Genomic DNA, 17,322 nt, shown 5'->3' with positions numbered 1-17,322 from the left:
TAAGTTTCCTTAAAGCTCCCGACTAGAAAGAAGCGGTCCTCTCCCGGCCCCGCGATCAGAATACGCATACCGCCCCCAAGCGGCAGGCCGTGCAAGCGCTGCACCACCCGGGAGACGCGACTTTGGCGGGGACTTGGGCGGCCGCTGCGGGAAAGTGTGCCCGACGGGCAGCGGGAAGGCGCGCTCTGCACAGCGCCCCGCCGCCCGGGCGACACCGCGCTCACCTCCCTGAGGTGGGTCAGGCGGAGGGCGGGAGTGTGGCCACGGCGGGAGCGCGGTGTACAGGGGACGCGTGGTCCCCTACCCGCCAGGATGGATGAGTGAGGGTCTACAGGAGCCCAAGTGGCAGCTGCTTTAACGGATGGTTCTCTCGCGGTCCCACCTCATGGTCCCATTTACCCGTTGGGCTTTTTTGTTTTTTTAAACAAAACGGGCTCCGTCTCAAGGTGTCCCCCTACCCCTCAGCCACCTCCCAGGCATGCAAGGAGACGGGATCGTGTGAAAGCCCCCCGCCCCCCAAGGGCCTCGGGTGGTCGCCGAAACCCCGTGGCCGCTCGCGATGCTCGCACTGAACGCCTCGGCCCGCGTGGCGCGAGAGCCAAAGTCCCGAGCGGGTGTGCGCCAAGGCTGCGTGGGCGGCACCTATTTTTCTGAGAAGTTCCAGTGCTCCTGTGCCCCGACCCCTGCTCCCCCTTCGCTTTCTAGCTGGAAAGTTGCGCGCCAGGCAGCGGGGGGCGGAGAGAGGAACCCAGACTGCCCCCCTCCCGCTTCCTGCCCGGCCGCCGCCCATTGGCCAGAGGAATCCCCAGGAATGTGAGCGCCCCTTTAAAAGCGCGCGGCTCCTCCGCTTCGCCAGCCACTGCACCCGAGCCGGCCTGCCGCTTCAGGGCTCCTGCCAGCTCTCCCGCGCAGCCTCGGACTCCGGCCGAGTCCCCGGGCGCACAGGCCTCCCGGGCGCCTCTCCAGGACTCAGTGACCGTCGCTGCGCCCTCGCCGCCACTCCCGGCCACTGCTCCTCCGGTGCACACAGGTAAGTCGCCCCGGGCTGCTCTGGCCATCCACCTGGAGCCCCGAGGTTGAAGCCCCTCCGGGGACCCTGATCCCAACCTCTCCCCCTTCTCCTGCCCCGGACTCTTTTCATGGGAAGCCTGCAGAGGCATTCTCTTCAGCCTTGGGGTTCACAAACTAACTCGTCAGGACAGCCCAAGATCTCTTTATTCTGCACGTCCTCCCGAAACCTTTATATCAATCCTCCAGGGGCGTCATTACTGCTCCCTGCCCTTACCTCTCCTTGCTGTTCACCCTCAACTTGCAAGGAAAAGCCCCCGAATTGTTGGTCTGGTGTCCCCCATACTTTTAAAATTACACTCTCCTCCCTCTACTTCTCTCTCTCTCTTTCTCTCTCTCTCCCTTTTTTTTTTTTTTTTTTTTTTTTGCTGATGCCCTCTGGAAAGTAAATTGTTGTCCTTCATTTCAGTAAATGAGTGGCCAAAGAGGGATGGCCAGGGCCCTGGCCCCATGCCCAGCCGTTAGGGTTTGCCCACCCTCCCTGCTTAGCTGGTCTCTGATCCTGGGCTCTTGTGCTTCCTGCTACAGGCTCCCTGCTGGGCTCAAACAGCTCCACCATGGGGCTGGCCTGGGGACTTGGTATCCTCTTCCTGTTGCATGTGTGTGGCACCAACCGCATTCCAGGTGAGTCTGTGTGGTACCTTCAGGGGGAGGAGGTGCTGGCTACCCCAGGTGTGCTGGTCCCATGCTCTCGCCTCCCAGCTGCGTTTCCCCTGGGCCCTGACGGGACATGAGGATGCAGCTTCCCTGTGACCATGGTGTTTATTCAGCTCTTTCAGTGGTTGCCAGGAGTTTTCACCTGTCCCTCTGGCCCCACCCCTCAGAGCCCCTACCCTCGGCTGCAGCCTAGAAAGCTCATTGTGTGCCCTCTCCTTCCTAACAGAATCTGGAGGAGACAACAGCGTCTTTGACATCTTTGAACTCACTGGGGCTGCCCGCAAGGGCTCTGGGCGCCGACTGGTTAAGGGCCCCGACCCTTCCAGCCCAGCTTTCCGAATCGAGGATGCCAACCTGATCCCCCCTGTGCCTGACGACAAGTTCCAAGACCTAGTGGATGCCGTGCGGGCAGAGAAAGGTTTCCTCCTTCTGGCCTCCCTGAGGCAGATGAAGAAGACCCGGGGCACACTGCTGGCCCTGGAGCGCAAAGACCATTCTGGCCAGGTCTTCAGCATCGTCTCCAACGGCAAGGCGGGCACCCTGGACCTCAGCCTGACCGTGCAGGGGAAGCAGCACGTGGTCTCAGTGGAAGAAGCTCTCCTGGCAACCGGCCAGTGGAAGAGCATCACCCTGTTCGTGCAAGAAGACAGGGCCCAGCTGTACATCGACTGCGAGAAGATGGAGAATGCCGAGCTGGACGTCCCCATCCAAAGCATCTTCACCAGAGACCTGGCCAACATCGCCAGACTCCGCATCGCAAAGGGAGGCGTCAATGACAATTTCCAGGTGAGGCCTCTTCTCTGAGCCCTGCTCCATGGGGTCATCTGCTAGCCAGGTGACCTGCCAGCAGGGCTACAGGAAATACTCTCTGTAGACTAAAGCAGTAGTTCTCAAGTTTTAGGGAGCATGAGATCACCTGAGAGCTTGTTAAAGCTCATACTGCTGCACCCACACCACACAGGTGGTCAGGAGTGTGGCCTGAAAACCGCATCCCTAACTGGTACCAGGTGATGCTGATGCTGGTGGTCTGGGAACCACACTTTGAAAACAACTCAAGAAAATAAGAAATGGTTTTCCTATAACAGCCTGTTCAAGCCTTAGATACTCCATGTGTTCTTAAGAAAATAACTCAGTTCAAATGCATTCCACCAATTTTAATATTGCTTGAAATGGATGCCTTGTACGGGCAGAATCAGTACCACTTTGCTATTGGAATCCTCATGGGGATGCAGCTGGGCTCAACTAACAGGTTAAAATGGTGGTTACTGGCTGCTGCAGCTTCTTCCTTGCCTTAACTTCTAGATCTTTGCAACTGTGACTTTGATCTCCCACATATAACTCTTTGACACTGTAAAGTGTCTTTATATCCTCCGGGCTTAGTATCAGGTTCCATTTCCTGTGTACACAATAGGCTGATAAGTGAATTCTCTGTAAAATACTGAAGACTTGGCAGAAGACGTAATTAAGATTTTGAAGTTGTTTGGCAACTTATGTTGGTGTGTTATTTTAACATAGTGATCTTAAAACGGAGCTCTTTTAAGCTTTTGGAACATTTCTTATGTGCTTTCCCTCACATGAAGACAGTCTCCTCCCCACCCCACCACCCTCAGCATCCTACAAGTAATGTGTGTCCTCTGCCCACAGGGGGTGCTGCAGAATGTGAGGTTTGTCTTTGGAACCACACCAGAAGACATCCTCAGGAACAAAGGCTGCTCCAGCTGTGAGTACCCCTCTATTATTAGGGCATATGGGGAAATCAGGGAATTCCATCAACAAGCTGCAAAATTTAAGTGACAGTGGTTGTGCCTAAACTACCCCAGGTAACACAGTTAAGAGGTGTGCAAAAGGTACCTCAAAGAGCATTCCACACTCAGTGCATCTCCTCACCTGCACCCCTTGGCCCAAATGAAATGTCTTTTACAACTAAGAATTCAGGAGACTGGCTGATGAGAACATGTGTTTGAACATCTATTACCTTTCTCATTTTGTTCGTTTTTCATTAGCTACCAACGTCCTCCTCACCCTCGACAACAACGTGGTGAATGGTTCCAGCCCTGCCATCCGCACTAACTACATTGGCCACAAGACAAAGGACCTGCAAGCCATCTGCGGCATCTCCTGTGACGAGCTGTCCAGCATGGTGCTGGAACTCAGGGGCCTGCGCACCATTGTGACCACGCTGCAGGACAGCATCCGCAAAGTGGTCAGTGGCCTCCGCTCCCAGCCCGTTAGCATGAGCCCTTAAAGTTTTATCACAGAGGGTCCCAAAATGACTGAAAATGAGGTTGGACACTAATGATCATTCCTCCCCTCTCAGACCGAAGAGAACAAAGAGCTGGCCAACGAGCTGAGGAGGCCTCCCCTCTGCTATCACAATGGAGTTCAGTACAGGAATAACGAGGAATGGACCGTCGACAGCTGCACGGAGTGTCGCTGTCAGGTAAGGGGTCTTTGCAAACGAAAACAAGAATTGAAGCCACATCTCAGGGGAAACACTCAAATGGCCAAATTCTTCTTATGTTCCAAGGCCTGATACCGAAGTAGTGTTTTTTTCTTTAAGATGCAATTATGGCATGGAAAAATTCTTCTTTAAACTCTCAGACGGTTTATCAAAGTATTAATTTTATCCCATGCTAAGTAACTAAGAGAACAAATCTACTAAGACATCTGAATAATTTACCTGCTTTAGGTCAAAGGCTAAGTGTTGAATGTCAGGAAAATAAAACCTGGTTGGAACATTCCTTTTATTTTTCCCCAACCCTGATTTGTATTTAGCTGTGGCATGGAGGTTCTTCTAATACAATACCGATTGTCATTCAAATCACTTAGCCCAACACTGTTAGGACACCACTGTTCTACTTAGCTCAGATGGCACTACAGCTGTGCTTGTTTCACGCTGGCACCCCCCCGCCATGCCAGTGGTGGGTGAGTTTAGGGGTTTACCTGGACCATCAAACAAAGCCAAGCTTAAATACAAATCATGGATTACTGGATTTGGGAGGCAACTTCATTAAATTCCCATTCTTTTCCAAGATAATACAAAGCCAGATCTATAGAGAAGAAAAAAATGCTTATAGATCTTCTTTCCCCCTAAAGATAAAATATAAAAATTTAAAACTCCTGGCTAAATTTTGTGAGTTCAATTTCAGACATAGATTTGACCCATGATGTTTGTTGGTTCCCCTTGTATAATTTCTTCATGCTATAACTTCCACCCTTGACTGAGTAGCAATAAAAAAGAACTCTCGAAGGGATGGAGTGACAGGTAACTAGCACTAATACTGTCTCTATGATAGTGGTGGCTGCAGACACAACACAGACAGATCTATTCAACTCATTCCACCAGAGCATTTACAGCCCTGACATGTTTTGGCTTGTATTGGACATGTTCACAGCATGTAAACTTCTGTTTGCATATGCTCAGTAACCCATTTCCCCCTCACTCTTCTGCCCCACAGAACTCAGTTACCATCTGCAAAAAGGTGTCCTGCCCCATTATGCCCTGCTCCAATGCCACAGTTCCTGATGGAGAATGCTGCCCACGGTGTTGGCGTAAGTTCCCAAATGGCATAACCAAGTGACTAGGTCAGTTCCACGTATATCCGAGACAGCTAAGCACAACACTGGAACCCCGCCCCTGTCTCCATCATATACTTTCCCATTCGGTTTCTTGCTGCAGCAGCTGGTTAGCTGACAGCTCGCCTGCTGTATACAGCCAAAAATTCCATTGTGACTAAATCTGAATTGCCCATCTGGATTACAGTATGGGCAATAATGATCTTGTAGGTTACTGATTCTGATTTTATGCCTTGAGGAAAGGAGATGAATATGTAGCAGCAATGGCTCTAAGTTGACTGCTTTTAGAATTGGACCTCAGCGGTACAGTTCAGAAAAATCTCACCAGAGAAATGGATATGCTTATGGTGTGAGCATTGGACTGAATTGGGCGTATAAGTTTTGCCCATTTTATCTGCAGGGATAAGAGATCTAAGAGAGTAACAGCAATTTGAGTTTCAGAGCACTAAAAGAAATAAGGTACTATATTGTTACAGGGTACCATATCCCTTGTTTTTGTTGCCAGTATAAATTAATCATTTTGCTGAGACAATATTTAATGTAGTAAAAGTCATAAAGTGATTCATCATGACTAAGATAAGGAAGAAAACAGGCAGGTGGCACTTGCCCTTCACATACACAGACACCCAGGCCATGGCTCGGAAGAACCAGTCCCATCCAGGGATCATGTGAGTGATGTTGGCACTGTAAGGATCACTGTGTGTCTGTTTCTGTTCAGCATTCACTTGAGATGGGGGTTAAAGGGAACAGCGTTAGCTGGGACAGAGTTCTGAACTTGAATCAGGAATCACTAAGAGAACTTAACAACTAATGACAAAAGAAAACAAGTTCTCTCTCTTCTGTCCGATACAGCTAGATGTGATTGTAGTCACAGTGCCTGGGCAGATGGTAAACAAACACATTGTCCTCTTGTGAAAATATGTGCAGAGACGGCCCCAAATGCTAGGGTGAGAGGAACAACAAATTGACTAACCTCATGGCCGAGTTGGAGCTGGAGCCAACAGCAGCTAAGCTGCCTGCAAGTGCATCTGTCACACACATGGTCTGTGGCTCCCCTGACAGTCAGAAATGATTCCTATAAGCTTCCTAAAACTCCAGCATTCTTGGAAGCCGGAGACTGGAAATGCCTGCTCAGATATCTTAAGTCAGTACAGGGAAACTCATTTGAAATGCTGAGAGTGGAGAAAGAAGAAACAGTGGACAGGAGGACACACGCTGTGAGCAGGCCCAGCTGTACTGGCCCAGCGCTGTACACAGCGTGACCTGGGACGGGCCCCTGGGCTGTTGGCCTAGGAAATACATTGCTTTTCATCCTGCATAACTAAAACTTTGCATCCTCTGATACTAAGTCCCGGATACTAGTTACCACACAGCATGGTAACTATAGTTAATCATACTGTATTATATGCTTGAAATTTGCTAAGAGAGTAGATCTTAAATCACCACCAAAAACAGATAACTGAAGTTATGGGTGTGTTAAGTAGTAGGACAGTGGTAATCGCATCACAATGCTCGTGTATATCAAAACATCACATGATACAGCTTAAATATGTACAATATTTATTTGTCAGTGATACCTCAGCAAAGCTTGGAAGATAATAAAGGAAGGAAACATATTGCCTTTCACTCTCTGGCAAGTGAAGGGCCCAGGACAGAGCCATCTGAGGAACAGCTTGTCTAAATCCTCATAGGCTAAACGAGCCTCCGTTTCCTCTGCAGCCAGCGACTCTGCGGACGACGGCTGGTCCCCGTGGTCTGAGTGGACTTCCTGCTCTGTGACCTGTGGCAACGGCATTCAGCAGCGCGGCCGCTCCTGCGATAGCCTCAACAACCGATGCGAGGGCTCCTCCGTGCAGACGCGGACCTGCCACATTCAGGAGTGTGACAAGAGATGTAAGCATCTTGGCCACTCAGGGACATCGAGAACTGACCTGTCCTTACTGACATCACCAGGAGCAGTTCCACAGCGTGGAGGTTAAGGGCACAGTGCTTGAATCTCTGCATCTGAATCCCACTTCCACCACTTGTCTGTGCACCCTCGAGCACAACTCGCCCTCTCGGAGGCTCTTTCCTCAACTGCAACTTGGGGATGATAATAGTTCTTGATAAGGTTATTTAAGCATTTTATTTAGATAATGCATGCAAAGCAGTCAGCATTGAGCTTGGCTCATGGCAAGCACCCTGTAAATGTTAGTTTATTAACAGCAACCCATAAAGACAGCTGATTACCTGTTCTCTAGGAGAAAACATTCCATGTTGATATTTGGACACGTGGCCAAGAGCCAATTTCTGCTACACACTAGATCTAGTTGCTGTTGACCATTTCCTAGAAATATATCTATGTGCTCCTGGGGAGGGCTTCTACCTGGCTAGCTCTGAGCCAACACCATTTATAACCATGAGCTTTGTCCTTTAGTTAAACAGGATGGCGGCTGGAGCCACTGGTCCCCGTGGTCCTCTTGTTCTGTGACATGTGGTGATGGTGTGATCACACGGATCCGGCTCTGCAACTCTCCCAGCCCCCAGATGAACGGGAAGCCATGTGAGGGCGAAGCTCGGGAGACCAAAGCCTGCAAGAAAGACGCCTGCCCCAGTAAGTGTGTGCTCGCTGCAGGGCTGAGCGTGGGCAGCAGCTCTGCCCAGCTGGTTGCCTGGCACGTGCAGCCTCCAGTTCGTGGAGGGGAGAGTCTGCTTACTAGAGAAACAAACAGAAGCAAAGTCCTGCATGCTCAGCAGCTTCTTTTAATGAAAAATAGAAAGAAAATCATTTCAAACTCATCCTCTTCCCATTCTTTTCACATGTCAGGGTAGCAGAGGTTTCTTGAACAGGCTTAGGGTAATCTTCTATGACAGGTGAGGTGTTTGAAAATTGGCCTTAATTTTTGCATATGGTTTACTTTCTTACAGTCAATGGAGGCTGGGGTCCCTGGTCACCATGGGACATCTGTTCTGTCACCTGTGGAGGAGGGGTACAGAAACGTAGCCGGCTCTGCAACAACCCCACACCCCAGTTTGGAGGCAAGGACTGCATCGGTGATGTCACAGAAAACCAGATCTGCAACAAGCAGGACTGTCCAATAGGTGAGCCACGGAGCCCAGGGCAAACTCACCCTAGGAGCTTGCTATGTTGCTGAATGCTACAGCCAGCATTCAAGGGGCTTCCACCGTATCTTTGTCCTGAGTGGTTTGCTTACTCAAAAATGCAGGTGGACAACCTAATCCCAACCAGGTATCAGTTACACAGACCCCGCAATATCTTACACCCTGTTGTTTTCTAAGTGCCCAGCATGGCAATAACAGCAGCTTAGACCAACCATTGACTGTACCTCTCTCTCGCCCTGTCTCAGACGGATGCCTGTCCAATCCTTGCTTTGCCGGAGCCAAGTGCACTAGCTACCCTGATGGCAGCTGGAAATGTGGTGCCTGCCCCCCTGGTTACAGTGGAAATGGCATCCAGTGCAAAGACGTTGATGAGGTGAGGACCGAAGGCTCAGAATTACTGGATCTGGGAAAGCAGATAACTGTCCTAGTCACTTCCTTATGGCCGTGTTTTCTAAACACGAAGCACTCTTTCATTTCCTCCTTAGTGCAAAGAAGTGCCTGATGCCTGCTTCAACCACAACGGGGAACACAGGTGTGAGAACACGGACCCCGGCTACAACTGCCTGCCCTGCCCACCACGCTTCACCGGCTCGCAGCCCTTTGGCCGGGGCGTTGAACATGCCACAGCCAACAAACAGGTACAGTGGCCAAACTAGCAGACCAGAGCAGAGGAGAGCTGTCCTTGACCAAAACAACTAGGAAAGGAAGGAGTGTAATTTCATACCCTTCACAAAAAGCAGAGGAGGGGGGTGACTACACAAACTGGTTTTGGAAACATGACTAGAAAATCCATAGTAAATCCAGCAGGGGAAAATAGTCCACCATATTTGAAAATGCTGCTCTGAAATGAGTTGTGAGCAGAAGGGCTTGTAAATGCCTAGGTGCTGAGCCATTTCAAGAAAAACAAATGTAAAACAAAGTTCACCTGTAGGCTGGGCAACCTCAGAGGGAGAATGGGGAAGGACAGAGGTCACCCACACTCTTCCACGTAGAGCCTGTGTCTACTCGGAGATGATAGGGGCCTGGACTCTGCTTGTTTCCGTGCTGTCTGGGGACTCCCAAAGGGTCTGTGCTAACATCAGGATGGTGTACCCTCAGGTGTGCAAGCCCCGAAACCCCTGCACGGATGGGACCCACGACTGCAACAAGAATGCCAAGTGCAACTATCTGGGCCACTACAGTGACCCCATGTACCGCTGCGAGTGCAAGCCTGGCTATGCTGGCAATGGCATCATCTGTGGGGAGGACACAGACCTCGATGGCTGGCCCAACGAGAACCTGGTGTGCGTGGCCAATGCAACTTACCACTGCAAAAAGGTACGGCCAGCTTCTCATGTGCCTCCCGAAAGAAGGCCCATCACCCTATCAAAATAACATGCTAAGGAATTTTTAATACTTAAAGTCTGAAAATGAAACGAAAGATTAAATCTCCCAAAGGCAAAGGGACATTAATTCCTATTAAGATTAAATCATTTGGTTCCAAAAACATGAACGGGGAAGGCTCTTTCAGTAATTGTGTTCCCTAGTTGATTTGTTTGTCCAAAAAAAGGGTTCAGTACTCTACCAAATACCAGCAGAGTATGACTTGTGTTCACAGCCTCTACAAAGCCTAAAGCATTTATACAAATTCTGTATATATATCCCCCATGAAAACATTTATTTTTTGGTCTTCCCATAAAAAGTATACGCTGTTGCAGAGCAGCATTCAGTTTTTCTGTTTGCAATGTCCAGGCACACTCCCTCATGCGGGAGCTTAGCAAAAGGAATGTGACCTGTCACTATAATGTGTCTTCTCTCTCCTAGGATAATTGCCCCAACCTTCCCAACTCAGGGCAGGAAGACTATGACAAGGATGGAATTGGTGATGCCTGTGATGATGATGATGACAATGATAAAATTCCAGATGATAGGGTAAAAACAAAATGTTTTCCATTCCTTTTTCCTCTATTCAATTCAGCAGCAGCCTGAAACACTTTGGGATTCAATTACAGGGTTATAGCCAAAAAATATACCAAATTAATATATTGGATAATTAGAAATTATTTATTGTATTTCAGTAGTTTGAGGATGTAGATGTTACCAAGAGAATTTTTAAATAAGGGTTTTGTTTTTCATCACAACTTTTTCCCCCCACTTGAGAGAGAAATTACAGTGAATAAACAAATGACACTTTGTTCCCCAGATTCATTTCAAACGCCACATCTACATTTACTTTGGGCATACTGAGAACTGAGATGATGAGATTGTATTTTACATCTCACTAACTTGTCACTAACAGGAATCCATTTTTCTTTCATTATGTCCTGCTTTTAACTTTTGTAGTGATCATTTTACACTGAGTACTCAATTAGCATATCCACTAAGTAGAAAATAATTACTACAAATTTTTGCAGTTTTATGCATATTATGCAGGTGGTTTGAGGCTTGAGCCGGTTTCACAAACAATGTTATAAAGTGCTCTATTTCTTCTCTTTGCAGGACAACTGTCCATTCCATTACAACCCAGCCCAGTATGACTATGACAGAGATGATGTGGGAGACCGCTGTGACAACTGCCCCTACAACCACAACCCAGATCAGGCAGACACAGACAACAACGGGGAAGGAGACGCCTGTGCTGCAGATATTGACGGGGATGGTAAGGTGCTCCCTGAGTCAGCGGCCCGTGGGAGACGGGGACATGTGGAGCTTTCACCTCGGTCCTGGCCATTAGTATGTGGTTTGGTGGAAACATCCAAGGCGGAGATCCCAGCTCTTATTTGTCCCCTGTTCTTTGCAGGTATCCTGAATGAAAGAGACAACTGCCAGTATGTCTACAATGTGGACCAAAGGGACACCGATATGGATGGGGTCGGAGATCAGTGTGACAACTGCCCCTTGGAACACAATCCAGATCAGGTAGGTGGACTCCTTGCAGTCTTTGAGCGGAGTGTTGGAATGTCCCTTTGCAATTTCATTGCCGTGCCTCTCAGTGTTCTCACAGCCAATTGCAGTAAGTTTGTGTTAATAGTTTGCCTGATAGGAGCCCCTTGCCAAGAGTCCCATAGATCTTTAGTGTGAGGATCTTGTAACTTCAGTCTTCTATAAGATAATCGACTTGACTTGCTTCAGCATGATCTACCATTATTAAGATATATTATACAAAGCAGAAATCTATGACTAACAACTTTACAATAGTTTAATCTTAAGACTAAGAGGTGGAAAATAAATGCTTAAGCAAAATAACCATTTTCTTGGCTAATATAACTGTAAAAAGAAAAACCATCAAACTAAGAATATGTCCAAAACATGGAGAAAAAACTCCTGTTTCTTTGTCACTATTCAAAGTATCTGGAGTTACAAACCAATCAGTCTCTACCCATGCTGGGGCAGGCGACAAACAGACATTGCACAGAGCAGGTTTCCATCTGAAAGCACTGCTTTTTTGTGTAATTGCCTATCATTATGTTCTAGGGATAAAAGTTAAGAGGAGGCTTTTGTTTTCTAAAATGCATTATTCTGGAAGCTTAGAAACCAACTTTTTAAAAATGATAATGTTTTTATTAGATTAAAGAAATGAGAAACTCTAGCTTCCCCCTCTTGTGGAGTCCTGTAAAGCAAAGACCAACAGGATGAATCGCTCTGGGGCCACTGTGGAGAGCTCTGTTGGTCAAAGGGCTCTGAGGCTCATCTATTTTGAGTTTGGGACTGACTGTAAATTAAATTCCTCCAACATCATTTAACTTCACTGCCCGAGTTTTTGTCTCCTCACATTGAAATAAGCTTTATAACAAAATTCAAGCATCACATAAAAATCTTATAAACAAAGAACATAAATATTGGCAAGAAAAATTCCTGCTCGTATATAAATAGTCCCTAAGCATCCCATGCATATTGAATAATGTTAAATAATGAGAAAAACTGCTTAAAAAAACTTACTTTACCTAAGCCAACTGATGACTACATGCATAAAACCAAATACCAAAAATAATAAAAATAATAATTGATTCCTATCATACACACATTACCTGGCCAGTATATACGGAAAGCAGTGGCATGTTTCCATGACTTCATGACCTAGAGAAGTTGACATGTCAACATTCTTACATTGAAACCTTCTATGGGAAATTACAAAATCTGCTCAGAGAATTTCATTTAACATTAAGATATAAACAATTGACATTGCATTCCACTCTCGGTAATTAAATAACTCTATTTAATTTTATTTAGAAAGTTACATTTTTTAAAAAAACTCTTAAATATCCCTTCTCAGAATTTTATATGAAAACAGGGATCAAGGAAAAAGCCTTTTAAAATGTAATTGCTAATATTACTATCTTTCTGCAGTAGTATGTAAACAGACATGAAACCCCACTGGCCATACCATCACTGGAGAATTTTCCCTGTTGTAGGGGCGTAAGTTTTCTTAACGTGAGTGATCTATACCTCCATTTACCCTCCACTGTGTCTCTTTCAGCTGGACTCTGACTCAGACCTCATTGGTGACACCTGTGACAACAATCAGGATATTGATGAAGACGGCCACCAGAACAATCTGGACAACTGTCCCTACGTGCCCAATGCCAACCAGGCTGACCATGATAAAGATGGCAAGGGAGATGCCTGTGACCATGACGATGACAATGATGGCATTCCCGATGACAGGGACAACTGCAGACTCGTGCCCAATCCCGACCAGAAGGACTCTGATGGTGAGTCAGTGGAGCCACTTTTTAAGAGAGTAACTGATGCCATGGCTGTCTAGATTGAGGAAATCAAAGCAAAGCTGAGTACATTTGAGAGGATAAAGGAGCTAAATGCCAACTCTGACAAGATAGTGAATGTCTGACAGCAATAATAATAGCATTTCAGAATTTCACTGAACTTTTGCTTTTTTGACCTTAGGTGATGGTCGAGGTGATGCTTGCAAAGATGATTTTGACCAGGACAGTGTGCCAGACATCGATGACATCTGTCCTGAGAATGTTGATATCAGTGAGACTGATTTCCGCCGATTCCAGATGATTCCTCTAGATCCCAAAGGGACATCCCAAAATGACCCTAACTGGGTTGTACGCCATCAGGGTAAAGAACTCGTCCAGACTGTCAACTGTGATCCTGGACTTGCTGTAGGTACGTAGTGAGTTCTTAGATCAAGAGGCTAAATGCATACATGGGGAAAAAGCAAATATAAAACCTGGCAATTGTCTCTGTCCCTGGGGGTACTAAGGAGGTCTGGGAACGTAACAGAGAACCTTCTGAAGGCTGCAGCTTTTAACCTGCCTCTGGCCTCGTCTTCCAGGTTATGACGAGTTTAATGCTGTAGACTTCAGTGGCACCTTCTTCATCAACACCGAAAGGGATGATGACTATGCTGGATTTGTCTTTGGCTACCAGTCCAGCAGCCGCTTCTATGTTGTCATGTGGAAACAAGTCACCCAGTCCTACTGGGACACCAACCCCACCAGGGCTCAGGGATACTCAGGCCTTTCTGTGAAAGTCGTGAACTCCACCACAGGCCCTGGTGAGCACCTGCGGAATGCCCTGTGGCACACCGGAAACACCCCTGGCCAGGTAAGAAGCAACGCCCTACAGAAGGGAGAGAGTTGATGGGTGCACAGTGGGGACACTGTACATTGACCAAGATTCCCAACAGGGAGTCTTAGCTATAAAGTTCCCACATCATCAATTGCATTAAGCTCTGCTTTGTAAAAACACAATAGTGTCTGACAGGGGAGCTTGCTGTGACCAAGAGTTGCCCTTTAAATCTGAAGGTAGTTTCAGCCTTTTGAAACAAAAAAGCTCCTGCCCCTGTCTCTTTCTGCTTTATGTGTACATTCAGTGGCACAGGAGAGGCCTTGGGAAAAGTCCTGCATTGCATCCCTCTAACTTAGGTCAACTCGGTACCTTTCAAGTACTGCTGCTTATGAAATGAAATCTAAATCTCCTGATGGAGCTGTGTTTCAACCTTTTCTTTTCCCTTTCCTTCAGGTGCGCACCCTGTGGCATGACCCTCGCCACATAGGCTGGAAAGATTTCACTGCCTACAGATGGCATCTCAGCCACAGGCCAAAGACAGGTTTCATTAGGTAAGATTGCGCTGATTACATTTCACTTACAGTCACGCTCGTGGGCAAAAAGGAACCAAAAAGCCGCAGTGTCACTAACAAGATTTTTTTTTCCCCTACAGAGTGGTGATGTATGAAGGGAAGAAAATCATGGCTGACTCAGGACCCATCTATGACAAAACCTATGCTGGCGGTAGGCTAGGATTGTTTGTCTTCTCTCAAGAAATGGTGTTCTTCTCTGACCTGAAATATGAATGTAGAGGTAGGAGCAACACTACAGTCCAATGTCTTTGACATCTCTAATTAAGACTAATATCCCAGTGACAATTACGGGAAAGTCTGATTAAAGACTATTTTAGAGACAGAGTAATTTGTATTTTGCTTTTGAGGATATAATGACAAAAATAATGCCTCTGCACTGTGGCTTATGAAATCCTGAGTCCTTATTAACAATATTAATTTGCTTAGCAATCTTAGTGCTCTTCATACACAGTGCAAAGGAAAACTGCACACAAGCTCCTGAACAACTTAGACCTCATTAATAATACTTCTTTGCAATTGTATATGTTTATATATCTTACACACTGCTTAGAGTGTTATTAACACCATTATAGCACAAGTTCTTTCACAACTTTTCCCTATATACAAAGAGGGAAAAGGAATGTTGCCTTCATACTGGCATATTAAATTAATTTTTGCTATTAACCTTAGTGGTTTTCTTCTCTCCATTCTTTTTCCCTCAGTGATTATTTAGCCTCTAAGTCCAGCATCGAACCTACCACAAAATAAGTGCTTAATAAATATTTACTGGACCAAGGCCAGATACTAACAAGATGAATCAGAGTAAAGAAAGATGGTTGATTTTACTCAAAACATATTTAAATTATGATATAATTTTTGAGTCTGAATTTTTAAAATAAAACTCCCTAAACTTTTAACACTAAAGGCCTTAGAAAGTGAACATAAGTTCTGGATGGTCATGCTGTTTCAATCTCCTAGCATCAATGGCTGCTAATAAAATTAAATGTTAATATGCTTGAGCAATCTTAAATGATGCTTTTGTCATTATAAAAGAAGCACTATTGCTAGGTTGTTAATTTATTAACTGATAGTAAGATGACCATGTTTTATGAATAAGTTTTCACTTATGTATTTACTTGTATTGTTTGTTTTATTTTAACAGATTCCTAATCATCAAACTGTTGATCAAAGACTGATCATAACCAATGCTGGTATTGCACCTTCTGGAACCATGGGCTTGAGAAAACTCCCAGGATCACTTCTTCTTGCCTTCCTTTTTTTCTCTGCTTACATCAGTGTGGACTCCTAGAACATGTGACTTCCCTCAAGAAAATGCAGTTTTCAAAAAGAGACTTGGCTTTCAGCCTCCAGTGAATGAGAAGACATCTTCCGAGAATATAAACAATGACTTTGGTTTACTTTTGAAACAGCAAAAGCATCTGTTTGCTTCAGTTGGGAAGTTGCCCTCTCCACTCTGCTTTTGTCACAGAGCAGGGAGCTACTCTGAGGCTATCTCTGAGCAGTGGACTCAAGAGCATTTTCAGGCTTGTCAGAGAAGGGAGGACTCACTAGAATTAGCAAACAAAACCACCCTGACATCCTCCCTCAGGAACAGGGGGAGCAGGGGCCGGAGCACTAAGGGGAGGGCACACACCCCAGAGACGATTGTATGAAGAAAACATGGAGGAACTGTTACATGCTTGGTACTAAGTCATTTTCAGGGGATAAAGACTTGCTGGATTTCATGATGCTGACTGGTGTTAACTGATTAATCCACGTAAATAGGCACTTAAATTGAAGCAGGGAAGGGAGGGAAAGACGGGCTTCTGGACTTCCTCCCTGACCCCCACCCCTTACATATCACCTGTAGTGGCTAGAGCAGGGAGTCAGGATTAAACCAGTGTAAGACAGTGCTGGCTGCCACTGCCTGCTCACAGTGAAATTGTTGGTTTTATTCCAGATGTAGCTGGTGCAGATGTAGCAGGAAAATAGGAAAACCTACCATCTCAGTGAGCACCAGCTGCCTCCCAAAGGAGGGGCAGCTGTGCTTATATTTTTATGGTTAGAAAGGCACAAAATTATTAGCAACCTAACTAAAACATTCCTTTTCTCTCTTTTTTCCTGAATTATCATAGAGTTTTCCAATTCTCTCTTTTGAACTGTAGATTTTTTTTGTTTTGTTTTTTACAAATGCTTTACAATGTAAAATATTTATTTTTTAATTCTTCTGGAAGATCTGGCTGAAGAATTTATTCATGGAAAAGGAAGAAGCTGAAGGACTATCCATATCATCTTTGTTAGGAGTCTTTATGACTATAAGATTGTAAATACAGATTATTTATTAACTCTGTTCTGCCTGGAATTTAAATTTCATATGGAAAGTGTTTGAGAGCAGGTAGTTGAGATTTAGCAGCAAATCTCTGTCAAGAATGACAAAAAGAAAATCAGCATACAAGCTGCTCTTCCCTTTGTGCTTAGAATGAATGTTTTGGGATTCTTTTTTTTTTTTTTTTCCCTTTGTTTTGTCTTTTCAAGTGGAATTAGTTGGTTATGCATTTGTTGAGTGTTGTAGATTGCAAAGAAAGCCATGAGGTCTTCCACATACTGTTTTACCCCATCCCTTGCGCCTATTTCCAGGGAGAAGGAAAGCATATACACTTTTTTTTTTTTTCATTTTTCCAAAAGAGAAAAAAAATGACAAACGTGAAACTTATATACAAATATTACCTCATTTGTTGTGTGACTGAGTAAAGAATTTTTGGATCAAGCAGAAAGAGTTTAAGTGTCTAACAAACTTAAAGCTACTGTAGTACCTAAAAAAGTCAATGTTGTACATAGTATAAAAACTCTT

The 17,322-nt window shown here is 45.8% G+C and overlaps 1 protein-coding gene across 1 annotated transcript; it reads left to right on the top strand.

Moving 5' to 3' along the window:
* The first annotated feature begins 883 nt into the window (after positions 1-883).
* THBS1 (thrombospondin 1) lies at positions 884-16,003 on the top strand. Its single transcript, XM_069484779.1, has 22 exons — positions 884-1,030; positions 1,597-1,692; positions 1,952-2,511; positions 3,370-3,445; positions 3,729-3,928; positions 4,043-4,165; positions 5,184-5,277; positions 7,021-7,194; positions 7,718-7,894; positions 8,209-8,382; positions 8,649-8,776; positions 8,889-9,041; positions 9,502-9,720; positions 10,207-10,314; positions 10,882-11,041; positions 11,183-11,301; positions 12,860-13,094; positions 13,288-13,515; positions 13,685-13,956; positions 14,374-14,471; positions 14,573-14,712; positions 15,634-16,003. The coding sequence occupies exons 2-22, from the start codon at positions 1,626-1,628 to the stop codon at positions 15,639-15,641; spliced, it is 3,513 nt and encodes a 1,170-aa protein (XP_069340880.1). The 5' UTR covers positions 884-1,030; positions 1,597-1,625; the 3' UTR covers positions 15,642-16,003.
* Positions 16,004-17,322: the final 1,319 nt, after the last annotated feature.

This window comes from Eulemur rufifrons, chromosome 2 (genome assembly GCF_041146395.1).
Source record: "Eulemur rufifrons isolate Redbay chromosome 2, OSU_ERuf_1, whole genome shotgun sequence".
NCBI lineage: Eukaryota > Metazoa > Chordata > Mammalia > Primates > Lemuridae > Eulemur > Eulemur rufifrons.
The sequence above is the reverse complement of the archived record's forward strand: the minus strand, read 5'-3'. Positions and strand labels throughout refer to the sequence as shown.

Coding starts and splice junctions, on each gene's coding strand:
- THBS1 (XM_069484779.1), top strand. CDS start 1,626: ATGGGGCTGGCCTGGGGACTTGGTATCCTCTTCCTGTTGCATGTGTGT. Junction 7,895..8,208: donor CAAGAAAGACGCCTGCCCCA/GTAAGTGTGTGC, acceptor ACTTTCTTACAG/TCAATGGAGGCTGGGGTCCC. Junction 13,516..13,684: donor TGATCCTGGACTTGCTGTAG/GTACGTAGTGAG, acceptor CTCGTCTTCCAG/GTTATGACGAGTTTAATGCT.